This window comes from Coffea eugenioides, chromosome 11 (assembly GCF_003713205.1).
Source record: "Coffea eugenioides isolate CCC68of chromosome 11, Ceug_1.0, whole genome shotgun sequence".
NCBI lineage: Eukaryota > Viridiplantae > Streptophyta > Magnoliopsida > Gentianales > Rubiaceae > Coffea > Coffea eugenioides.
In genome coordinates this window covers 49,157,467-49,183,202 of record NC_040045.1, presented here as the reverse complement: position 1 = coordinate 49,183,202, position 25,736 = coordinate 49,157,467, and the positions used below count along the sequence as shown (strand labels likewise).

The 25,736-nt window shown below is 36.8% G+C and overlaps 3 protein-coding genes across 4 annotated transcripts; all 3 read right to left on the bottom strand.

Annotated features, from left to right (window-relative positions):
* Positions 1-3,917: 3,917 nt before the first annotated feature.
* LOC113752906 (probable galacturonosyltransferase 9) lies at positions 3,918-6,519 on the bottom strand. 2 transcript variants are annotated; one of them, XM_027296952.1, is made up of 4 exons: positions 6,467-6,519; positions 6,057-6,257; positions 4,678-5,916; positions 3,918-4,505 (listed from the first exon to the last, which is right to left on the bottom strand). In XM_027296952.1, the coding sequence occupies exons 2-4, from the start codon at positions 6,237-6,239 to the stop codon at positions 4,230-4,232; spliced, it is 1,698 nt and encodes a 565-aa protein (XP_027152753.1). In that variant the 5' UTR covers positions 6,240-6,257; positions 6,467-6,519; the 3' UTR covers positions 3,918-4,229. The 2 variants fall into 2 exon arrangements, with proteins under 2 accessions (XP_027152753.1, XP_027152752.1); XM_027296951.1 differs by lacking the exon at positions 6,467-6,519 and having other exon boundaries at positions 6,057-6,459.
* Positions 6,520-12,730: 6,211 nt separating this feature from the next.
* On the bottom strand, positions 12,731-13,833 carry LOC113753793 (basic leucine zipper 43-like). Its single transcript, XM_027298039.1, has one exon. It carries the CDS (start codon positions 13,401-13,403, stop codon positions 12,861-12,863), a length of 543 nt encoding a protein of 180 aa, XP_027153840.1. The 5' UTR covers positions 13,404-13,833; the 3' UTR covers positions 12,731-12,860.
* Positions 13,834-21,526: 7,693 nt separating this feature from the next.
* Positions 21,527-23,229, bottom strand: LOC113753152. The gene has a single exon (XM_027297252.1). It carries the CDS (start codon positions 23,002-23,004, stop codon positions 21,796-21,798), a length of 1,209 nt encoding a protein of 402 aa, XP_027153053.1. The 5' UTR covers positions 23,005-23,229; the 3' UTR covers positions 21,527-21,795.
* Positions 23,230-25,736: the final 2,507 nt, after the last annotated feature.

The window sequence follows — 25,736 nt, the reverse complement described above, 5'->3', positions numbered from 1 at the left end:
AATGATCGACACCACTAGGGAGAGAAACTTGGCCTTCCTATAAATAATATTTGTGGCGACACCTTGGCGACACCGCGAACTAAGGCTCTACTCACTGAGTCTTAAGGCTAAGCCATATATTAGACAATCAGGATACCATCACATTTGAGTCGAGAATTAACTCAGTGAAAAAGAGGAAGAGTTTGCGAGAGAGAGAAAGATGGTAGCACCAGCTAAAACCACTAGCTTTTGGCAATGGAACTCTCCGTTGCCATATCTGTTTTTTGGCTTGGGTGCCATGGTAACTCTCATCACCGTAGCATTAGTAATCCTTGCTTGTTCCTATCATAAACGATTCTCCAACGTGTCGGGCGGCGATGAGGAGAAGTCGTCGGTGAAGCCCTCAACCACCACTGCCGCTGTCATGACGCCACAGATTGTTGTCATCATGGCCGGTGATGAAAATCCCTCACATTTGGCAGTCCCAGTGTCTTCTCCGCCGGATAATTGCCCAGACGAACAGGGTCACCATCATGTTTGATCATCTCTTAGTAGAAAGAAATTTGGAACTATGACTGTCCGACTAATGCCAGTCCTGGATTTCTTTCTGCCTGCCATGCAAGTACTAAGCTTTCTGTAGAGGGATAGATAAAAGCCCTAGCCAACTCTCTTTTGTACTTTTCTTGTCTCTTGCTTAGAGTTTCCCGATGTGTAAATTGAGGATGAGTGGATGTCACAGTTACTGCTGAGGGATTATAATACAAGCTAGTGGGACTGGGACGATTTGTTTTCCTCTCAAACTTCTTGATAGAATGGAAAAGGAAATCGATCGTGCATGAATGAATGTAGACGGGTCTATGCACCTTGTGCACAAATGTATATGCGTGATTTCATGTTCCTCGATGAATCATGTTGGCTGTCTGGGATTGGCTTTGCCATGTTTTGATTAGGGCTCCTTTGCGTGAATGTATCAAAGTGTGGATTTCTTTACGATTTGAATAGAAATGTCTGGGTTAATAATTTGATAAAATCAAAAAAAATTCCAGGGAGTGAAGTGTTAAATTTTCTGCTTTACTCCTGTAAAATGATCCTCTTGCTAATATTTTTCTGAGGAGTTGTTGTTTTCTCAATCATCCTGATCCAGTTCGGTGATGCATTCCTCGTACCAGTTGGTTTGATGTCAAAAATCCAAGTAAACGTCACATCTCTCTCTCTCTCTCTCTCTCTGTGTTCTGGATCAAGGTTCAAGAGTGCATCTGTCTGTTTCACGGTGTTGTTTCACCTAATTAGTTGGCAACCTTAATTTGGTCAATTCCTTAAAATTTCATCTCTAAAAAAGAAATGGAGATGGAGGGCTTTCAGCAAAGAACCAAGAAAATCTTGAGGGTTTTGCCGAAACCTCCCACTTTACTTACTGGTGAGGAGGAAAATGACCGTTAGTATTAGATAGGAACTGTATTTAGATCCGTACTAGAGCACAAGAAGAATAATGGAAGAAAAAGATCGACTATCCATTAAACAGAGAACTCTAGAGCTGGCCATCTCCACCATATTTCACTTTGCCTATAGATGACGAGAGCCATACATAAAAAAAGAATGTAGCGCATCGGCGCTGCACGAAATACAACTATTATTAGCTTTCAGTTAGTCAGCGGGAGAAAAAGGCAACCGCAACGTTTTCCCGGATGGAACTTTGTACCAAAAAAATATTCTGAATATGTTAAATATGTCGACAACATGAACACATTTGCCATTTGGCTTGTTTTTCCACTCGCTTTTCTTGAATAATAGTGATTTTTTTTTTTTTGTTGTTGGATACGATAGATTCTAATTATACTTACTCCTACTCTGTACTAGGGAGACAGGAAACTTAAAAGGGATCAACGAAAAAATCAGAAGGAACTGAATCATCACCGATTCACATGAATGCCTGTGCATCTGCTATCGAAATTTTGTTCAAGAAATTTAATATATTAATTTACATCATTCAAGTTGAGACTCTATTGATGGCCAACTAATTTAGGGAGAGCGGAGTAGTTGGTTGAATGACAGTGATCAAGTCAAAGACTTATTGAAATTGGGTGGTAAATTGGGTAGTAAATTGGGTGGTCTATATTGCATTTACTTTTGTAGAGTAGTAAATTGGGTGGTCTGTATTGCATTTACTTTTGTAGAGGATGCATGTGGGTCGCGGCGGCTCGGCTACGCGAAGAGTTTTTTAAACGATAACTCAGGGGGGAATCATTTTGGGGAGGAAAAACTTTAATGAAAAGGGGTGTTGGAACTGCTATTAATGGGGACACTTTAATTCTACATTGCTACTGTTGCACAATGTTCAAAGAACCCCCCCGGACATTCTTTGGCATATTCCGGGTCTCAATTGCCTTCCACCCGTTGTCATTGCGCCGCAGCATCCGACTTTTTCCTTGTGTTGATGCTCGAAATCCAACAATAAATATTTCAAGAAAATAACAGGAACAATGCCAAATAATTAATTGAAAAACTTGCCCTATGGCTATGGCCGTGGACAGGCTCCTGGGATCTTTTCTGCTATCGGGTCGGGAGTCTAAATCTGACAAATGGAAATAGGAGGGTAAAAAATAAAGAACTAGTTTATATGTGTTAACATTGGTTGATAGTTTATCCGTTTTTGAGCTTAAATCATATTGAAAAAAGAGCAGCTCTTCGTGATTGATGATTCCAATTTCCAAAAGAAAGAAACAATTAAGTTATCCCAAATAATATTTCACTTGCATTATAAACACACTTTTTAATTCAATTTTTGATATTTCTAATCATTTTTATTAACTCAAATAATACTCTATAGTAATACACATTTCAGTGTTATAGTAATTATTTCAAATATTATCTCAAATAAATACTCTATCTAAGCACACTCAACAAATGTACGAACCCTTTTAGAGTTGAGTAGACGACAACAGTCTTGCCAAGCGGGTCAAATTTGGTTACCTCTTTTTTTTTGTCTCCCAAACAAATAATAAAAGTATTATTTGAAAGACAGATTGAAAAATATGTTTACGATATAAACAAAATATTATTTATAGAAATCTGCTATCCAAACGGCACTCCGTTAGTGAAAAATCCTTCTAATGAGGAGATGCTATTATTCCAAAGAACTCCATGATGGAAGTCCTTGAATTAAAGATCTCGAGTTATATGAGCAAATTCCACTGCAAGAAGATTTTGACGGCAAGCCTTCAAAAGGTTGTTCTTCATGCTAATTTTGTTTACAGTAAATTGAAGAGAGATTATTACCAGTAAGCTATCACCAAGTTCAAAGCCTACTATTTCTACCTTAACTTATGCCTCGAAAGAAAGGTTACATACATGAATAAGAACAATTCACAATAGCAGCAACATCTAAAAGCATGAAGATAACATGGTGAAGGAACTAAAAAGAATGGCTGCCGTCATCATGATGCGCACCACTAAACCCTCATCTTATGAAAATGCTCAGTAGCATTTGGCTAACTAGCTTGATTTGACTCTGCATATCAGAGTATTACCTCAATACGACCCCCTTCCCAACTAGTGTTAACCGTGTTTAAAAGAAAACCTGGAAACTAGACTTCATACGGCCATGCTCTTGAGATCTTCTTCCCCTGAAGGAAGTTGCCTGGTAACTGCATAAAGAATTGACTCGTTAAACAAAATTAATTTCACCCCAGATATTCCACGAGACAAGTATTCGAGAAGCCTGAAATTTCTGATGGATCTTTGACGAGCACAAATGATCCCAGAACCACTCTGTATAGTACATGCCTGTATCTTACATAAACCGAGCATCTCAACAAACATGACAATTATTTATACTTGCAGAGCATGTCTCCTTGTTTGCTAAACGACACAAATTAGTCCACATTCTGCAGCAAATGAAGCCTAGTTTCCAACTGCATTACTTTTAGGAGAATACAATCTTTGCTCAACTCAATCTTATTAAACACTCAACTCAATCTTTACTCAAGAAAAGCGTGTGCATTCAATTGGAGAATACATCAACTAGAGAGGAGAGAAGAGGGGGGGGGAGGGGTGAGAGAGGGAGCAAAAACAAGAAACAGCTAGAGGGATGTAAAAAACACTTGCCAGGAGCTTCGCTCCTAGAATTACAACAAATAGGAAAAACGCTAGCCCTATGAACAGTAACTATAATTTGAGATTGGAGATGCCTCATTGACAGTAATCCTATAATTAGAGCTTGGAGATGCCTCATTGACAGTAATCCTGCATTTCTACATGCCAAAATTGCACATTTGCACAAATATCATGTCAGAATCAACATATTTAGTCCAAAGATGCTTGTATTGGTTCATGGCAATGTCCAGCCAAGGTTTCATGTTCCCATTGAAATGGATGACAGCAGCATTGTTAATCTCATCCATGCTAATACTCGGGTTGAACCCAAGACCAAGCACATGCCAAGATTTATCCAAAGATTTGGTCGTTGAGTAAAAGGTCATCAGCCCAGGCGGAAGAGTTCCCAACATCCAGAGAGTCCGATCCTCATTCTGTTTAAGATAAGAGAGGAAAAAATTTGATAATACAATTTAGACCTAAAAATTTAAACAGGACAGGTGAGACAACAGAATCTCAAAGCACAAATCACTCACTTATTTTGAAAAGCTGGATGTAATCAAACAGAATTACAAAACATAAGTACAAAGAGCAAATTTTACTAACCAAGTTCTGCCAATAATGGTATTGCTCAGTGCACTTTTCACGCCTCCAAGCATCAAGATCAAAGATATTCATCCCAAATGCCCAGGCACAGGCCTTGGGATTGAATTTCTCCCTGATCAGAGGATGGGAGAAGTTCATATATTGTGCGAAGCGGTGGAATGAACCGAAGCAGGTCTCAACTGCCCCATTTACCTTGCCATCCATATCAATTCTCCACAACGCAGTCAAATCCTTCTGTACTACGACATCGTCATCCAAAAACAAAATCCGGTGCAGTTTGGGATACATCTCTGGCAAGTAAAATCGAAGGTGATTCAACATTGACAAGTACTTAGGGTTCCTAAATTTCATGTTGTTCACATCTTTTGTTGCATTTTCTGCACTGTTCTCAAAGTAAAACTTCTGCAGATTTGCTGATTCAAGTTGCCTTAGCACCGGGACATATGATGAGTTCAAGAATGGAAAATCCTCTACAGACTTGATCTCCACGTGCGCACCTCCTTCAACCGGCCTCATCTTAAACCAAACCTTCATCGCAGCCACATTCATCTTATCTGTAACCACATGGAAGACATGTTTCCATGGTTCCTTTGCATTCTTCACAGCCGAATTAACCACCACGGATACGGCAATCACATTATCCGAGAATATTGTGTAATGATACAAGGTCGGGTCCTCAAACTCGGGCTTTGGGTCCTCATCCACATAATTATCTGGGTGCGCAATTCTCTCTTCCATGAGCCGCATGGCAACACAATGCAAGCTCTTGGGAGTCGACTTAGCAGCGATCAAGCTAGTAAAAGCACCATTCTTCTTAGCCTTGACAAGCAGCTCATTGACAGCAAAAATGGTATCCTTCAACTTCTGAATCTTCAATTGATTATCATACGACTCTTTTGACTCGCCAATCATGGACCTAGCAACCTTAATCTTATCCTTAACCTCTTTCTCAAACTGTCTCAAGACATCCTCGTCTATGGGTCCATCCGATTCAAACAAAGCATTCCTATAATTGGGCTTCAGTTGAAGCTCGGCAAAATTATTAGCTAAATCATCAAACATCTTAAGCTGTTTAGAGATCTCCAGCTTGAGATTCCTAGCATAAGCAGCATAGGCATTTACAAGGGCAATGTGATCATTAGCTTGCCTGTATATCATATCTACCCTAGTCTTTAATGGGTCGGAATTTAACGCTAGAAATGTTCTTTGCACGTAGGCGTTCCCGCTCGTCAAAATCACCTGACATAATATAGTAGGAAGGGGGGAAAAGGGGGGGGGGGGGGTTCAAAAAATTACTACTACTTACTACCAATAACTTGCTGTTGTCAATAAAACCCTAAAAACAAGAAGTAAATAATTGGGAAGAAATCGGGACTTACGGAGTCGTCGTCGTCGTGATGGGAGGGGTGAGAGGAGAAGAGGACGGAGAGAGTGGCGAGGAAGAGGAGGGTAAACATGGCGGAGACGAAGACTCTATAAGAGAAGAAGTTACGAAAGGTGGATCCGGCACCAGATCCTCCGCCGATGCTGCTGCCTCGGCCGCCCCGGACCGCCACCGCCATTATTCGAATCCAAGCCACCTAATAGTGTAGAAATAACAATGCCGACAAATCAGGTGAATTGAAGATGCAGAAAGGGTTGGGGCCTGGGGGGTTTAGGAGTGAATGCAGAGTGAGAACTGTGTATGAGAGTGTCCTCTATGTATGCGTCGGAGTGAAAGCAGAATATGGGATCTATCTGAGGAGCTAGAGAGAGGGAGGGAGAGAGGTTCCTTTCCTTTTCTTTTTACCTGATACTTCTTCTACTCTTTCAGTCGTTAACCCTTCCCTTGTTGTGTTTGTTTCTAAATTCGAAGTCGGACCTGAGTTTCACTCGCTGGTTTTGGTTGGAAGTTGGAACGCTAGAACCCGGTTTGTCGGTTCCACATTTTACCATTTTCTTAGGCAACTGACTAAATTCCCAACATATTACTACACAAATAATACCCTGATACCAGGAGACCGAGACTAATCCAAATATCAACCCCCAAGTTTTTCTGCATCACTCAATCAATCCATACATAACAGTTAAAGATTTTTCGTTTTTGGCCTTTCAAAAAAGTAGGTCAATCCTATCTAGTGCAACTTTTTTTTTTTTTGAATCGCAAGAGTAATCTTTTTCCCATAATTGTGCAAAAGTCTATTATCCAATGCCAACAAAAAAATAATTAGAGAATATTTCACGTACATCATAAACACTTTGCCAATTCATTTTTTTCAAATAATACTCTATTCAAACAAAAGTATTATTTGAAATAATTATTGTATCACTTTTTGTGATGTGATGTGATGTAATTAGTCATCAATTAGATTAGGATCCCTCATTTTTGTTGACTCATTGGGAGTTATTTGGGAAAGACCTAATCAATAATTATATGTGAATATACTGTTTTAGCTCTTATTTCTACAATACAACAACCAAAAAAAGAAAGAAAGAAAATGATTGGAGAAAATCACACATGGAAAATAAGTAGATGATGCTCCGTTACTTGAAACCAAGTTATGAACACAATTCAACCATACTTCATAACTAGTATTTTGACTTGTGCTATGCACGAGTTTATACGAGAATGAGGAGAAATATGGCCAAACACAACAATATTATCCATTTCTCTCATATTCTCCCCCTTCATACCACTTTTTCTACATCTCAACCTCCTATCTCCTTGATATTCCTCCTACTATTCACTATTCTCATTTTCACTTTCTGAATTTAACTTTCTCGCATCCTTACAACCTTTCTTCATTCCTTCAAATCCTACTCAATTTTTTTGTATCCCTACAACCATTTTCTCATTTTATCAAATCCTATTTTCTCTTTGCTCTATCTCACTGCCACCCAATTATCCTTTCTCGTATCTAATTTTACAGCTCACTTGTCTCCTATTCTATTATTATTTTCATCTATTTATAAATGTAAATGGTATCCTATTTATTTGGCTCGCCTATTAACAAATGAGTTTGCATGTGTAATATAATTGGATTCAAATGGGTGACCAAATTAACCCATTAATTAGTGGGTATGAAATTGACAGATTTTGGATCACTTATTTTGATTTAACTAAATTAGACATAGATTCAAACTCAATCATTAGTGAGTAAATCTAAATTACTCTAATAATTATATTCTAATTTTTGCAAAGATGTATTCATCATTTTTCCTCTTCTTTAATTTCTATTATTTTATTTTTTGAAATTTATCTTACTTCCTTCATTTCTTTCATAAAAGTTTAATAAATTTCGTGAATGTTAATTGATTGTTTGCATTAATATCTAAATTATTTTTAGATTGTCATATAGTGACAAAATTTGAAACTCACTATGATGATCATTTTAGGCTCCTTTAAGCAATTTGTTATGTTTTTTTCTCTTTCTTTAGGTAAAAATTGATTTATTAACTTGATATGTTGATATGATTTACTATTTTGTTGCTAAACAAAATATGGATGAAAAAGTAAATAACATTTAGTAATGGGCTGTGAATGGGTGATTGGATAATCCAAACCCATATAAAACTATATTCATTGATGACTCGTCTATTTTGAGCCATTAACTAAGTAGGAATATATAGATTAACCTAATTATAACTTGCTCATACTCACATGAATCATCAAATTTGATAACTGTTCCCTAATCTTTACCTTCCCTAACCCTACAGTTCTATCTTTTTAATGCTTTCACTATTTATGATTCATTATCTTACTTTTTAAATGTTTTTGGACATATAAAAAGTTAGAATTATTTTTCCAAGTTGCTGCCTCATTTTTAAGTGTTTTTAATCAAATAAAAAAGCTAGAATTGCAATCATCGAAAAAAGTAAACTTTTGGATGTAAATTTGGTGAAATACAACCTTTTCATCAAAATTTTGCTAAAATACCACCAAAAGCAACCTTCTAAATACACCTTTATTAATTTAAAATTCATACATAAATTTTTCTTTACATGCACTTTTTGGTGTACATGTGCTAAATGAAAAGTCATCTAGATGCTTGCATGATATTAATATTGAGATTATTCTAAGTGCAAATAAAATGTCATAATTGTTATTTACATACTCCAATTTAATGTTAGAGTATAATTTCAACATTCAAATTTTAAAACTTTAAAAAACAAACTTACTGAATAAAAGCCAACATAAAAATATAAAAATTATAAAAAACAAACCTAGTAAGTGCCCTCAGCTTGCTAAATACAAAAAAAAAAAAGTTTAAGACCACAAGAAAATTGATTTAGTAATGGAAACATAAATTATTAAAGAATAAGAGTAATCGAGTATATCATTAGAATATTTTGACAAATGATTATTGTACCCAGAACGAAAGCGATAAAGAAATAATTGGATGAATAACTAAAAAATAGGACTAATCACATTATCTCAAGGATTTGACTAGATAAATCAATCCTTCTTAATGAAGGAATAAAAAGGGGCTAAAGTGATGAGGATATAATAGGGTGAATAATTTTAAAATGAGACTAATCAATTATCCCTAAGAAATTTGGCTTGACAGATGTATTTTATTTAATTAAGGAGTAAAAAGGACTTAAAGTATAAATAACAAATCATAAACGTTTTATGAAGAAGATAGTGGGAAAGTTTTAAATTTTAAATTTGACTAGTGATAGGATTAGTTATAACCCACTATTTTAAAGTTTTTAATTATATTTTATGTATTAAAATATTCACAAAATTCTAGGAAAAAAGAATGAGAACATTGGAAGCCATTGAGAGGGTATCTGCTAAAAACCCTCTCTGCAATACATATAAATATAGATCGATGGGAAATGAATACCGGTTTTGTCAGGTAATATGCAAAAAACCATAAAAAAAAGAAAAAACAAATTGCTTCTTATTGCTAAAGTGGAACACTAACTAGATTAAACAAAGTGGATCCAAAACTACAAATGGTATTGAGGCATCTGGCCTACTTGTTTTATCTTCAGTCTCACAAACCTTGTATTTGCTAATTTCCTTGGTAATCTTTTTTTTTCCCAGTTGTTTAAAACCCTTTCGTTACTATCCAACCCAACCTTCTCCCTCAAATTCTATTTTGCTAATTTCCTTTGCAATTTCTCCATTTTTCGCAGGGATATAATTACCATCCTTTTTCATCTTGTACTACTGCTAATTCTTCCTACTGTTTTGATAGCTCTAATCAAATGTTGCTTTAGAATAGATCAATCAACATTATTTGCCTTAAAATCCCAACTATTTGATTCTTTCAATTTATTGAGAAAAATTGGACTACAAATGGATTGGAGTGACACGTTTTCTCGCCATCATAAAGTTGTCTCCTTGAATCTCTCCTACTTAGGCCTTTAAGGTAGCATCTCTTGAGGGATAGGAAACCTCAATTTTCTTAATTCTATTGACCTTAATGGTATCAATTCCATGTAAATTTGCCAAAGGAAAAGGATGGTGCATTTACGTAGACGTGCCACCAGCGGCCACTTACCACCCCTATTTGTCACCACCCACTTCTACTCTCTCATCTCTTCTACTTCTTCCTCCTTCCTCCGCTTTTCCTCTTTTCCTCTCTCCTTTCCCCACATTCTCATCGCTCTTGCTCTATCCCTCTTCTCCTGATGACCAGATTTGATTATTGGGAAAAAGAGGGATAAAGGGAGAAGGGCGAGAAAAGAGGTAGAGGGAAGGGGAAAGACGGGAAAGTGGGAAGAAAATAGGAAGGAATGGCAGATGGTGGCAAATAGAGATGGCGAGAAGAATAGGGAGGTGGTTTGTCACGATGGTGTAGCTATAGTGATTGTGTGGTGACAGAGAAAGAAGAAATGAGAATAATAGAAAAGGAAAAAAAATAGGATAAAAGAAAGAATAAATATTATACACACTGACAATGTATATACTTTCACCATTAAATCCATGACACATATGCAAAAGTTTGGAGTTCAAATTCAAATTTTTCATAGTTATCATTCATCCAATACTGACAGTGTAGGAAATATTAATTCAAAAAGAAAAGGAAAGGGAAAAAAATGAGTAACAACAAATGGGTTAAAGTTGTTCCATAATCACAAGGATGGAATGTAGATATTTCAAAATCATAGGGCAACTCGTTGATTTCAATGAAATCACGGGAGATTTTTTTTATATTTAATCTAAAAAGTATTAAAAAAATGTTATTTGCACTTCATTATTTGTTATCCTATCATTTGTTGATTAATAAAGATGGGATTACAAATAGTGTTTAGATTGCTGAATTATTTCATGTACTATTTCACTTGTATTATAAATATAATTTTTAATTTATCTTTTTATATTTTAAATTATTTTTTTATCTTACATACATCACTTCATATCACTAAATATTTTATAGTAATTATTTCAAATAATATTCAATTCACACACACATTTCTCAAAGTATTTCAAAACATGCATTTGACGAATGTCAAAACATGGTTGGTTTTCATCAAACCCAACGCAAACCCGGGAAACCTCTGCTTCCAAATCAGGAAAAGAGTTAAACCCCGAGTCCCTGGCCCTCTCCCTCGAATTTTTCCAGTACTTTCTCAATTAAACAATTCTGCACTGCCAAATGCCAATCACTCGGTTGCCTCAGCAGCAAAAAAACTTCCGGAAAAGGAATCCTCAACCTCATGATTTTCATGACCAAGGTAAATACCCCCTGCAGATAGTAGTGATACTTTGACCTTTGACCTTTGGTGCTTTCTTTGTCGTTGTTGTATTTTTTCTTTTCAATTTCTTGCATATTTGCATTGAGGTGAGAATCATTTGTGCGTCAGATGCAGCATATTTTGACAAATTGACGGCTTGGAGACCTTGGCATCTCTGAGATTTTCATCATCCACATTTTCCAATACTAAATTTTCTATTCTGGAGTAGCCCCACATTTTGATTTCTGTACTTCATTGCCTTCATACCAGAGCTGTTTGATTTAGGGTACAAAATTTTCAGTTTAAAGATCACTTTTTCTTATTTCTTTTAACAAAATCTAATAATTTTTTTGAGAGGGAAGGAGAAGAGGGATGGGATAGAACGGACCCCTTCTTCACGTAATAGTTAGAGAAAGTAGTTTAGTAGAGAGTAGGAGTTGAGGGTTTCTGCCTTTCTTGTATCCTGAGATTTCAATTGTACGACAGAAGAATGAGTTTGTCTTCCATGTGATGATATTTTAAATGACTAATGTGACTAGGTCAGCTTTTTATTTGTGGATTTGTTAGACTTTACACGGATTTAGCGTTCAAAAAGATGTTCACCCAGAGATGACATTTCTTTATTCTGTAATACTAGTAGTAACAACACAATGTTCTTAGGCCTTTGTTGCGGTGATGCTACTGTTGATGCCTTTTGGACGAATTGTGCTGTTTGATTAAGGAAAAGGAGAACGGCTGTTTAACTATGGCCTTTCCCAGGCCCATCTAAATTTACATGTTCTGGCATCTGGAGAGAACAGAAAGACTTGAAAATGTTGCCGCACACTTGCACGTTTGTAAAAATTGCTGCTACCAATAAATTTCCGCACCAAGTGTTACTTCCGTATCGTCTTCTGTAATCGTTTGCAACCTTAAGTTTATTTTATAAGTCTCTGTCTGCTTTTGGTTCTCACATTGACATTTATCTTTTTTCTTTTCATTGTTTTGGCTGTTATGATAATGTTCTATTACCCGCAGGTTCACTCATATCATCATTATACGTCACTGTTTTGACTAGAATAATCAAAACAATTCCGCACGATTTTGGCCATTTTTCGTCCCAGACAGACGAGTCTGGATTCATCATCGTTTTCATTTGGACTGTCAATATATAGGTATGCAATAACCATGCAGTCTTTTTTTTTTTTAAGGAATAACCATGCAGTCTCAAATTTGGAAACCGAGCTTATACAGTAGTTTATTATCGTGTATTAGTGACTAGAAAAATTGAAGTTATTATGGTTTATTAGCAGCTATTAAAATCAATTTACGGCATTATAAGCTAAGGCAAAATGATCTTCATCTCAAAACTGTTTGCAGAAAACGACTTTCAGACATCGTACAGTTCAAAGTGAAGTTGGATTTTTATTGAATAGACTGCACCGAAGAACAGAAGAGACAAAGCAAAAATCAAAATCTTGACCTCCATCTTCATACAAGAAATAGTGATACTTGAAGAGGAAGGGTCTATATAATTAGTCTTGGGACAAGCCATTGCAGGGATCATCTTCTAGATCTCTTAAGTTATAATAAGGGCTGTTTAGCTGCATCTCAGTGAGCATTTGACGAAGTTCTGAAGCTTCTTCTTTGAGTTGAGTGTTCTCTTGAAGTACACGATCATGACGTTCTGAAGCATGGTTCAGTTTATCTATCAGCTGATGATTCTCATTACGGAGCCAAACAACCTGGGACCATAGCTCATCAAGATGCTTTTGCTTGCGCATACGTGATCTTCGTGCAGATTCTCTATTGGAAATCATCCTTCTCTGCTTTCTTTCATTTATTATACTTAGTTGTTGATCATCTGCTTCATCTGAAGTTGAATTACAGCTGAAAGATGCCATCTGCGGGTTGAAGTCTTGAATCTGGGGATTGATCTGAAGGTGGCACAAAGGGTTTGAAATTCTGCTAAGGTTGAAAGAAGGCATGTTATTGTTGTTCAAGCCAAAATGAGAAGGGTATTGAGTTGGATTTGAAGTAAGCAAATAATACAACTCTGTTGCATCACCTGACTGCATGGTTTCTGCTAGTTAATTGATTTATGTATGCAACAAGGTTCTGGACCTGATCATATAATATTGGTGTTGGAAGGCGAAGGCAAACATCCAGGAGAGGGGTTTTATAGGATGGTAAAAGTGTTGCGGTCCCATTTCTTAAACAGTGAAGTTTCTTAAAGACAAGACTACTCGAATATGATGCTGAATGCGTGCATAAGTTGTGTTGTATTACATTTCTGCATTAATACCAAAAACTTACGGATATATATACATCTAACCTTTACTTCTGTCCAATATGGTCATTTGGGACTTACGAATTGTATCTGATCTGATGTATGCAGGACCAAAAGATATTGGAAATTTAAGTGTTGTGGATAATTGGTGACATCAAACAATGCTCACATCACATACACATGCGTGCACACAGAATATCATGGAGAGTATCATTATTCAAAAGGTAGAAAGTTTTTGGAAGAGAAAAAAGCAATTGAATAATACGGATGAAGAAGTCAATTTAAAATTGCTAGTTGTTGCAAAGCAAGCTAACTTGACATGTTTATTACTCTGCAGTGGTTCTTGCCCAACAAGGTGCAGTGACGTAAAGAAATAGGAGAACGAGGCCACAGGAGGAAAGAGGTAAGGGAAGGAAAGTCCTTTCTATAAGTGGGACAAGTCCTTTCTATAAGTGGAACAGATAAAAAATTAATGACTCAACAACCACTTTCATGTGATCCATTTTGGAAAAAATAATACAATTTATTTCTTTTATTTGAAAGTTATATTTGATTATCTCAAATCACAGACCATAGTTATAATGGCACTCTGATGGAAGGATTCTAGTTGGAGGGATTCTTTTAATCTGATCTAATGTGGGGAAAAAAAAATTCATGCAGGCAGTTGCTTGTTTCTCCACAAAATTCCCTGGCATTTTAGTTTAATTACTTGTAAAGGCTTGATCAAAGTTGAATTGTCCAGTACGCTGTCTTGTCAAATAATATAGATATGCGTAAGTTGCAATGGAATTAAAAGAACAAAACTCAAGTAAGAACTATTACAGTTTTGTCTGAGGAAACTAACTTAGTGGATTGGCGATTTCTCATATAACTGGTACTTCATAACTGGAATGCAGTGGAAGGCTAAACTAGAATGGCTTTGTCTCCTGAAATATGTTACAGGAGAAGGTAAATAGTAAAAGTTTTTCAAGTCCTGAGGTTTGCCAGTCAAAAAAGTTTTTGGACATGTACTAACTGGGGAATCCAAATCTTCTAAGCTTTTGCAGTAGGAAAGAAAGCTTTAAAGATTATACGGGTGTTATGGTTGATGATCCCATAGCTTTCCCAAAAAGAAAATAAAAGCATAACTAAGAATGTCATGCATTGCTGGTTTTGTCTGCTGAAATATGTTACAGGGGAATTCAGAAAGTAAAGAGTAAAAGTTTATCAAGTCCTGAGGTGTGCCAGTCAAAAAGTTTTTGGACATGTACTAACTGGGGAATCCAAATCTTCTAAGCTTTTGCAGTGGGGAAGAAAGCTTTAAAGATTATAGGGGTATTATGGTGGTTGATCCCATAGCTTTACCAAACAGAAAATAAAAACATAAGAAACAATATCCTGCATTGCACCATATCATATTTGGGACTCAAAACTCGCTCTTCTTCTTGTTGTTGTTTCTTTATATATATATATATAAAATCTGTTCCTTGGGTTTTTGTTGATTTAGATAAGTTGACACTGAATGTTGGCCACACAAGTTATAAAGTTCTATGCTATATATAAATTCGCGTTATAATTAATGTTGGTGGGAGGATGATAAGGGGAAAGATATGAATGTACTTTGAAATGTAGTCTTCCACTAATAAAAGGAACTTTGTATGCATCCAGAGCCAAAAGCCTATGGAGGCAAATGCTCTCTCCCTACTTCATGTATGTTGGCCAAGTTGAGTGGGCTGAACGGTCAAAAAAATCATGAGACAGATATTGACCCATACTTCATCGCTGTCTTTAAATTGTTTTTTCCGTGTTCCAACTTTTCAGTAGTATTTCCTTTCTAGGTTCTTTTTTCTTTCTTCTTTTTCTTTTCCAAAGACAGTCCATGATTGCTGGAACAGTTGCTCTGTCTGTCGAGTTTTAATATGCGAATATGTGTGTGTTGCTTTAAGGTTGCTGATGTTAGTTTTCCAACAATCCAATCTTGCAAGCAAAAGTGACCTGGATCGTTCAAACTCTAATGCCTTCATCTTTATCCTTGCCTTCATTTTATTATCTGCCTGAGATCCTTTCTTTCTATCATCTTCACCTTTTCTGCTGACCTTAATAAGGGATGGCATTTTTCCTTTTCTCATAATCTAGACACATTATTGAATTTTGCTCCTCGGTTTTTTCATCCCGTCAATCGCTTCATTTTAGAAGCCGAGCAACAGGGCCTTTGGAGGATTTCTTTCGTTTTTTTTTTCTGCCTTTCAACAAGAACCTCTCAAATGCTTGGGAGTGATCCACTTGTCTACTTTATTGTCATGGTATCATGTCTTGTAGTAGCAAAAAAACAAAGAGCCAGTTGCTGCACGATCCAAGAACTATCTAGCAAACTTTTGCATCTGGGATGAGGTTACCGAAAGAATGCGACGCAAATATCGTCCACTTTCAATTGTAGGTTTGACGTTTTCTGGCCTTTACAATTCTTTTCGGCTTTTCTAATTTTATTTCTCCCCATTAAATAAAAGGGGGATAAAAAAGGTGAAGCAGACGAGACAAGAAATGCTACCGCAAGCCACCCGCCCTGCTGAGATGTGAAAGAAATGATTATTAATTAAGATTACAGTAACATATTACCACCACTTCGAGGCCCTCAATTCAGTAAGCATATCTTATCTCTCTCTCTACATAATCATACACCGTATCCAATTACTCCTTTTCGCATAATACATTGCCCCCTTTAGGCTTTAGAATGCAAAATTCACGGATAAAAATCCAAAAGCGTAATCATGAGAGGAGAAGCATCTGCGAGACAACGAAATTTCAAGGGCAAATAATAGACCAAATAGAGGCAACTGCCCTTGAAAATGGAATTTCTTTTTTGACCAAAAAAAAAAAAAAAATGCCATGGGTCCCTGCTAACAAGGGCGTGTGGACGCCGTGTGCGCTGCAACCTAGAGCTTTCAATGAGCCAGTTCAAGGCAAGGGCGTGTGGACGTCGTGTGCACCTCAATCTAGAGCAAGATTCGAGTACGACTCAAATATTAATGAATTATAAATATTGTTTGAATTTGATTCATTTATTTGTAAATATTTGAGTTCAAGCTCGAAATTTGATTTTGAAGATTATTTAATTATATTTTTAATAAATAATACATTATTTAGAATAAGTTTAGTTGTATTTATTGATTTTTTTTAAAAAATAAATAATTCTAATTTATGCATAATTGCTTTTTCGGTAAAATATAATATATATCTAATAATATTAAACGTATTTATATTTATATTTATAATTATAAATGTGTTTACGAACTATTCGAATAGTTCGCGAACAGCCACTGCTCGATTATTAAACGAGTCTAATATCGTGCTCAAACTCGATTAGTTCATTAAATGATCGAATGTTTTCAAAATTTAAACGAGTCGTATACAAACATGCTCGTAAATAACTCGATTCGTTAAAGCTTTAGCACCGCCCCCCTTCCCGACCATACTTTCAATTGGCTGTCAATCACACTTCACCCATTGGCCAGGCCCAGGCGTGGGAACTCAGGAGGCGCCCACATACAGTTTGACACCCACATCGCAGAGTTTTGGTACTGTTACTGACGAGCCTTTTATTCAGGTGCTGTGAAGTGAGGTGATGGGACTCCCCAATTTGCAGTACTGTCACTTGTACCATATGCGACCCATTTGTGCACCCCATTCAACCAACCTTCGCATTTTTTCTCTCGTGGTTGTCATTTTACATGGTTCCGTGCGACAATCATGTGTTCAGCCCAATCAGGTTACCGTCCTTGCTGGTTGGAACTGTGATGTATTATCTTCCTCAGGCCAAATCATATGTTAGTCCAGTTTGGAGAGCATTTCAAGTTGAAAACGCCATTTTTCTTATCTGTTGTGCTAATTTAGATGAGAGTAGCACCTTTTAGCTACAAATTGCTTAGCTCTTACTTTTATCTGACATGAATAGAATTTCAAGAATCGGGATATGACAAGCATTACAAAAAACTGAATCATCTTTGTTCGAGACTCGAGAGTAACATTATTATTGTTACCATACCACATTGTTCGGCTGGTTGCTGATCCTCATTATTAAGCATCAAACAAAGATGCAACCAACTTGACATCTGAAAATTTTCCTAGCCTAAGATTCCTTGCTGCAATTATGGAGGGCGGCGGAAAGTGCCTTTGCCATTGTTTCATATTCTGGAGAAGAAGACAGTAAAGTTTGCTATAGTGTTTTAGACGTTTATATAGCCTCTCTAATCTTGAATCTGTCCTTGTATTACCTCATTGTGTCTTCCTGTTTTGAGTGACATCATGTAATCTCGAGAGATTGGTCGAGACAGGATAAAATCATCATCTGCAGTAGCATCTTTTCTACATCATCCCGGCCTTCTTGCTTTTGTTTTGGACTGTTTCCGTGTAAATATATATATATATATATATATATGACTGTTTTCCAAGTTCTATCATGACACCTTTGTTTGTGGTATGTTTTAAATACAATTTCCATCTTTCGTGCAATCTACAAAGTAATGCAACTGTTGGTTTGGTGCTGCAATTTAGTAGTAAAATGAATTGATTTGCATGTAATGTCCATATGCTTGCGTACTTGCTGTAAAAGTTGTGATCCACTAACAATGTGGATGATAAAGGTGCTCGGAAATGGACTTCGTTTTCGCACAATCTTAGACCAAACAAGACTTCTTAGCCATCCTGTAGTTGTGTCGTTGTTGCTGCTGCCTTCATGGACTACTGTTAAACACTTCTTTCTTCTCCACGTCAATTCAATTATTGGGCCATTCATCTCTCTCTCTCTCTCTCTCTCTTTCTCGTACAAAAATAACAATATACTAGTAAGAAAAGTTGAATACTTGACACGCTAATGAGCTTGCGGTAACTAAACAACCATTATGAAACTTCATAATCTAGTATATATAGAATGACAACTTTCTGAAACTAGCGTTTTCCTTCAGTAAGTTACTCCGGTGGGTAGAATTTAAGGGATATCATCAAAGCAGCTGCGTGGTTATTGAACTTTCGGAAACTGTGATGGAAGAGAAATTCCACCGTTCTCTCTGGATCAGTTTCAGAGTCTACCTGAAGCTAAATTGCAGTAGCCTCACATTAGAGGGCTGATATGCACCCTGATGTATAGACATTGCTTGGTATCATGTTGCTACCCTGCTTAATTTTGTGACATGATAAGAATATAATCCTCGTCGAATTGTGAATGATGAGAATGTATATTGGGGTTTGATCAGGACCCAATATTGAGTGAGACTTCGACAAATCCAAAAAACCCCCCACCCCCGAGCCAAAACCTTGAGTGAGTGAGACCAGAAAAGTTAACTTCTGAATCATGCTGTGATCAATCCTTGTTATCAAAAACGGTTTCCTACCATCAAGGCAACTTCATGGGCAAAACTCGATGTGTTTCCCCGTTAGTTTACTTTTACTTTCGTCCACGGGTGCATTACAGTTGCTAAGAAAGTCAATCTTAATGCTACTCGAGTTCTAATCAACCATAACAAGCCTGGAGGTTAAGCAATTTCATGCCTGAATTTTCAATAATATTTTCACTTATTTCTCCTATACAATCAAGATGAGATTTTGAGATTTCGTTCCCTCCTCCCTTGAGAATTGCGGATAGCCCAATTCTCATTCAGCTTTAGCTTTTGATTTCAATTAGCTTTAAATGATTCAATCCCACAATCATTGAAGCCATTAATACCCTCTCCTCCCTAGTCTTCACTCTTCTGATACACATCCTGTTTGTGCTAGTTTTTTTTTTGTTTTTTGAATCAAAGCCACTAGCAATAGCCAGAGCCACAAGCTGGCTTCTAGACAATTTTGAGTGCTCTGTTTGATTGGCTCTTTGGGCACCAGAAGGCCAAACAGCCGGACCTTGAAAATCCAATCTTGTCAAAAATGACTACTTGTAATGGCGTTTAAAAGAAGTAGAGAAGCAGAATGATTGGCAATCATGCTGTTAGTTTAACACAAGATGAGGAATGTTGGTTTCCTCCATGTCTCAGTACACGTTTGTAAAGCTCAAGATGAGCCTTTGCTCAAGAATTGTACAGTTTAGTTTTCAAGTTTTCAATCAATAAAAACTACCGTTTCAGTAAAAAAAAATAAGGGCGTTTAATTACCCCCCCCCCTCTATTTTTTCATCAGCGCTTTCTTGATATGCTGCTACTATTGTGAGTACCATACATCCTCCTTAATGGCAGTGTTTACCCAAAAGGAGCCCAAGTGATCCTACCAGTTTAATGAAGTGGCTTTGACGTTCGACCGACTGCAATTCATGGCGGTTCAGAGGGAATCATCCTCCGGACTAATCTGTATCTCCCATAAACAAAGAAGTCGAGCACCACAAAATGTGGATATATAAGAGACCAATCAAAATCCCAGCGGTGTCATCTCAGGTGATTCAGCAGTGTCGTCTTGTAGGAGTTCTTCTAATAATCAGGATTAATCATACAATCTTACTAGATCTTGTAGTTGGATGGTTGGAAGACACAATTTTATTAAATCTTGTAGCTGTATTGTTGAATGAAAAAAGCAGGACTGGATTTTGCTCGATGAATGATGAGGGTGATAAAGTTTTGTCTTCAAGGAGCTGCACGAGATATTTTTTGACAAATACTACGTCGTACTGATTTAGACGGACAAAGTAGACAGAGGATCCGGAGCCATCCCATCGTTTTCATTTGCATGGGATTCCATTTTTCTCAGGCAACCTGTGTCTTTTTCCTTCCCCCCGTTTTGGCTACAATGCCTGGTATCTGTCGTCCAACTCCCAAAGAATCTTTTATAACCAGGATAAAGCTAGCTTGATTTTGTAAAACGGAGCCAACAAAAACAAAAAAAGACAGTTAAAAAGTTCCAGGATGGCCACAACAATATTTTCCTTGCACCATCGTTTAATTCCACATTCATTCTAAAGTGTGTGGGAAGAAATCTGTATCTTCATTTTTATCATAAAAATTGTCCCAAGCCTTGGAGCAGATTTAAATTAAATATACAACTAGAATCAGAAGCATCCACAAAGCAGCCATTTACCACAAACCACAAGAGATTGTAAACAGCGTAAGAGTTATTGGTACATTTCAGATGCCAAATAGAGACACGAAGACATTAATGTTATAAGGATTCAGATCAGAGCTTGTCAACAAAGATGCAAATGAATAGGCTACTAAAAGGTGGTTCATCCATCTGCATGCAAAGGGCTGCGGTAGATGGCCAACTTTCAGTAACTAGCTTAGCAGATTTCAAAGTATCCTGCTGGCTAAACAGCATGAGAACTGAATAAAATGTCAAAAAGACTCGAATGCAGTTGGTGGGATAAAGAGCTTCAGCTTAAGATTACACATAATGTCCATAACCTTGGTCAATTCATCAAGTACCAAAAGATAGATCAAATTTCCCACCTGTAATGGGTGGCCATATGTTGACCCTCAGTTCTTCAAGTATGTTGAAATGCTTAAGAGCCAGCGCCACATGCAGTTATAGCAAATCATGTATTTAAACTGTATTGAACTATTACTTAAAGGAACTTAAGCACCAGCACTACTTTACCTTCATAATCTTCAGTTCAAATTAACAAAAAAAATGTATCTGAGTAGATTACAGAACTCCCGATCAATTCGTGCAAAAGGCTAAAAGCTTGACCGCTCATGCAAAAGATCTAGCTGCCAACAAACTTTACCTCTCAAATTGAGCCTGGGAGGAGAAAGGAACTGATGATAACCCCAAAACTCTACTTTTACAGCCTAGCAATCATTATAAGAACAAAGAGGCAACAAACACGTCGAAAATAAATCCAATTCGTTAAAAACACAATCCATATCCGGACTAGCAAAACACCAAGTGCAGAAGCTCATGCAGGTTCACTAGCGGAGAAATCAAATGCCAAAGCAAGAAGAAAGAACGTAACCATGGTCCATAAAGTTAAAACGGTTCACTCATATTAACAGTGGTTTTACACTACATGTAACTCTCTATCATACTTACATCGCAACAAGACATGATTTATTCAATGGCAAAAAGCACAAAATTTCCCAATGTAACACTCCACTAACTGTAAAGCTTGTGACTTTACCATTACAACATTCGAAAATGCACAAGAAGAAAACTTCGGTATCTTCACCAAGACCTAAAATATCATCTGCCTAAAGATATCCTCCACAATTGACAATCTACGGACACTCTCAGGGTAAAAGTTGATAATTACTAAATTGCAAATCACCAATCAGGCTAGTGCCAGCGCCATTTCTATTCTTTCTTCTCTCATAATCCACATCATCTGTAGGTAACTCAAAGCGACAAAGAGGACATGTATTACGAATGCTTAGCCAGGGCATAATGCAGTCCTGATGATAATGGTGACTACAGGGTAGCCTAGTCACCTCCACCCCCAGAGAAATCTCATCTTTGCAAACTGCACAAACCACATCATTTGCCATTAAATCCTCCGTCGTCAAAACTACTGAAGGCAAATTTTCAACCACGGATTTGGCAGCTGGCGGACCACCCTTAACAGTACTCTCTGCATCAACATGTTCCCCAAACAGGACGATATATTCATCAAAACCAACTGCTATTTCCAGATTATTAACTGCTAATAGGACCTGCCATTCCACGTTTCTTGCATTTTCTTCGTCATGTTCTCCACCACCAGTATCAAAAGTCGAATTTTCAGTGTCAGAGGAAACTGAAATTTCCTCTATTCGATCAATCAAAGAACTCAGATTTTCCCTAACATTCACTTCCTCCCATTCGAATTCTTCGTTAAAAAAAGTCCTCGCCCGTTGACTATCAAATTGCGGGCAATCCCAAAACTCGTCCAAGTCATCATAATTTGGATTCAACCCATCATGATCATTTGCTCTATCAACCCTAGAATGGATCTCCGCAGCTTCCGAGTCGGACTCCGATTCCATGTTCACAATTCGAAGACCGCCGACCATTGACGGAAGAGCAGCAACCCCATTGCATTCGGCCTGTGCACCTAAAACTAATTCGGGTTCTTCGTCCAGACAAGTACACCCGGATTCAAAATTACACAGTCCATGGTCGGGGATACCATGGCGGGTCGCGAATAAATCCGTAACGAAATTCATTTGATCGTCGTCGTCGTCGTCTTCTGGGCTGTAGTAGAGGAAATTCTGGTCGGAGTGAACAGATTCAGAATGCTGAGAGCCGGATTCGGATTCTGAAATGGCGGTGAAATTGAGGTTGTCATCAATCAAGAAGGAAGGATTAGGAGGAGAGAGGGAATGGAAATTTAAGGCGTAAACATCGGGTTGTGGCTCCTCATCCTCGTCCTCCGCAAAGGCGACGGCGCTGTCGCCGATAATGGTGGCAGGGGCGGATAGATTTTGTTGGTCGGAGAGGCGTAGGTCGGTGACTTCCGCCATCGGCTAAGAACGATACGGGCAGCTGTTCTTGGTGAACCCAAAAGAGCCCAAAATAGGAAAAAAAAATAAAAGAAAAACGAATCTACTCCCCTGAGTAATATGCAAAGATTGAAGGGAGTGAGTTATCTCCTGGGGATGGATTTAGGAATGGGATATTTCCGTACGATTTTTCTCTCCTGTGACACGTTCGTTTGTCTGGTTGTTGTACAGTAACCAAGGAAACCTATCCAAGTATTTTTGCTACTAGCATTTTATTTTATTTTATTGGCGTTGAGAAAGCGTAGTGTAGCTTGGGCCCGATGGGATTTGAAACAAACAACAAGAAGATAGATGACTAGGGCCGGTTTGCCAAGCAAGTTTGACTGTTGCAAATTTTTTAATAATTTTAATTACAATAATTTTAAAAAAAAATTTAAAATTTTTAAACTATATATTTTAAAATATTCAAAAATTTATACACTTCAAAAAAATTTTCTACAATTTTTAGAACAAAAATTTTTTATTATTTTTTTAGGATCTATCTTCCGAAAAAATGCAGTTTTTGAATGATATACACATTCTATCATATTTTAAACTATTGTTTGACAGATATTACATTTTAATTGTGTTGGTATAATTTTTTAACCTTTTTTAATTCACCCTTTTATTTTCATTTTTTCAATAATGCTAGCACCGTGCGTAGTACGGGTATTCACACTAGTTTCTATAGTAAGATACAATAAAATTTTAAATAAACACTCACAAAACTCATTTGTCAAACGAAGCCTAAATATAGTACTGGTAACCTTTTTTTTAGTCCATTGGCAGTAGGGATGGCAATTTCTGACATGACCTGAAAATACGACACGAATCTAACACGAAATTAATGGATTTGGGTTGAGGTTTCGTGGGTTCAGGTTGAACCCGAAAAAGAAAACGGGTCGGATTCGGGTCAATCCATGGGATGACCCAATATGACCCGATAACCCGTTTAAGAATTAAAAATAATTTAATAAATATAAAAATTATTTTATCTAACTAAACTAATTTATTCTTTTTTTCCAAAGGCATTAATCACTTAATCCTAAATGAATTTATTTAACTTGTGTGAAGTTGAAATTATTATATTTGAATAAATAATGTATTATATTATTTTTTACTTTTATATTGTTTTAATTTATTTTATATTTGGTTTGGGATAAAACACTTTTACGGTGTTTTAATTTATTTTAGATTTGGTTTGAGATTATTTATTTAAAATTTTATTACTTGATTATGTAATTAGTCTTGTTCGAAATTGGTTTTATTAGAAATTACAGTAGTAAATTAATAAATTAAAATTCAGTTTCGGGTTATTTCGGATCGACCTGCCAACCCGAAATTTCGGATTCAAGTCTGGTATCCTGACCTGTTTCGGGTTGACGGGTTTGGTTCAGGTCGGCGAGTTTTCTGTTATATCCGAGTCTCAACCCAACCCGCCAATCCAATTTAGACCCGATTGCCACCCCTAATTGGCAGTACTTGTTCATGTACTTCATTCAAGTTTCTCATATAGTCATGTCTATCAACAAATAACTAAAATGCTACTAAATAAACGACCATATATATATATATATATATATATATATATATATAGCTCATTTGTATCCATACAGAACAAATTATGGTTTCTCAGTTCATTAGGCATCGGTAGCCGCAGGAAGCTCTTTGACTGGATTTCTTGTCCTTTTATATATATATATATATATATATATATATATATATATATATTTTTTTTTTTCAATTCTAGGAATAGTAAAGCTAGTGTAAGGCCTGCGGTGTAGTGAGGTCAAACGGTTTTCTTTTTTTTTTTGGGTACAAGAAGGGCCAAATTCTTACTTAGAGGCTTAATTATTATATAAAATAAATGAAGGGTGGAAAACATACAAAAGTAATAATTTGAAAGCCGATTGCACGATTTCTCTAAATACAAGGTGTGTGTTTGGCTAGTTATAAGTGTTTGGATTGAGATGATTTTGAGAAAAAATAATTTGCAATACAAATTTCAATACATCTCTTTATTTTTTTAATTATTTTTTATCTCACATATATCATATAATAAAATATACTATAATAATTATTTCAAATAAACTCCCATCCAAACACATATTTTCGTTATCTCCGCAGACTTCAAAGCAACAAAAGAAAGACCAGAAAAAGGGAAAAAAAAAAAGTGGTGCTGATGATGGTACGGAGGAAGTTGTCAATTATAAAGGGGTAGTATCCAATGGGCCGGACCGGCAGCCCACAATGCAAGCGATAGCGAAGAGGCCATGGAGAAAATAGCAAATCGTCTGACATAGGCAGCTAGCTTTGGAGTGGGCTGGCGTATGTAGATGGTAGCAATTGAGAAACTGAAGGCTCCCACGATTCCCAACAAAAAAGTCTGGTAAGTCTTCGGTTGACCTTTGAAGATGATGGTCGGAATGGGGTAACCGTCGATGTCCTCCGCCGGCAGATACCTTACCGACATGCCTATGACGTAAGAAATGAACAGAATATATTCCTCGCATCCCCACCTGGTGGGGCTGCTGAATGGTAATTGGTCTGTGGTTGATGATTTTGGTGATTTTACTTCTTCCATCTCCACCATCTTGGAAATGCTATCGACTTCCAAATCTCTCTCCCTAGTTTGTGTTTGTGTTTTTTGTGTGTGTCAATTGTTTTTCTGGGCTAGGCCAGTGCGAAATTTTATACTCCCTACAAAGATAGAT

Bases quoted from the DNA above. Each gene is read 5' to 3' on its own strand.
- LOC113752906 (XM_027296952.1), bottom strand. From the start codon at position 6,239: ATGGCGGTGGCGGTCCGGGGCGGCCGAGGCAGCAGCATCGGCGGAGGA. The intron at 5,917-6,056 runs GTAAGTCCCGAT...ATATTATGTCAG, and splicing joins ATCACGACGACGACGACTCC to GTGATTTTGACGAGCGGGAA. The intron at 4,506-4,677 runs GTTAGTAAAATT...TATCTTAAACAG, and splicing joins ACCATTATTGGCAGAACTTG to AATGAGGATCGGACTCTCTG.
- LOC113753793 (XM_027298039.1), bottom strand. From the start codon at position 13,403: ATGCAGTCAGGTGATGCAACAGAGTTGTATTATTTGCTTACTTCAAAT.
- LOC113753152 (XM_027297252.1), bottom strand. From the start codon at position 23,004: ATGGCGGAAGTCACCGACCTACGCCTCTCCGACCAACAAAATCTATCC.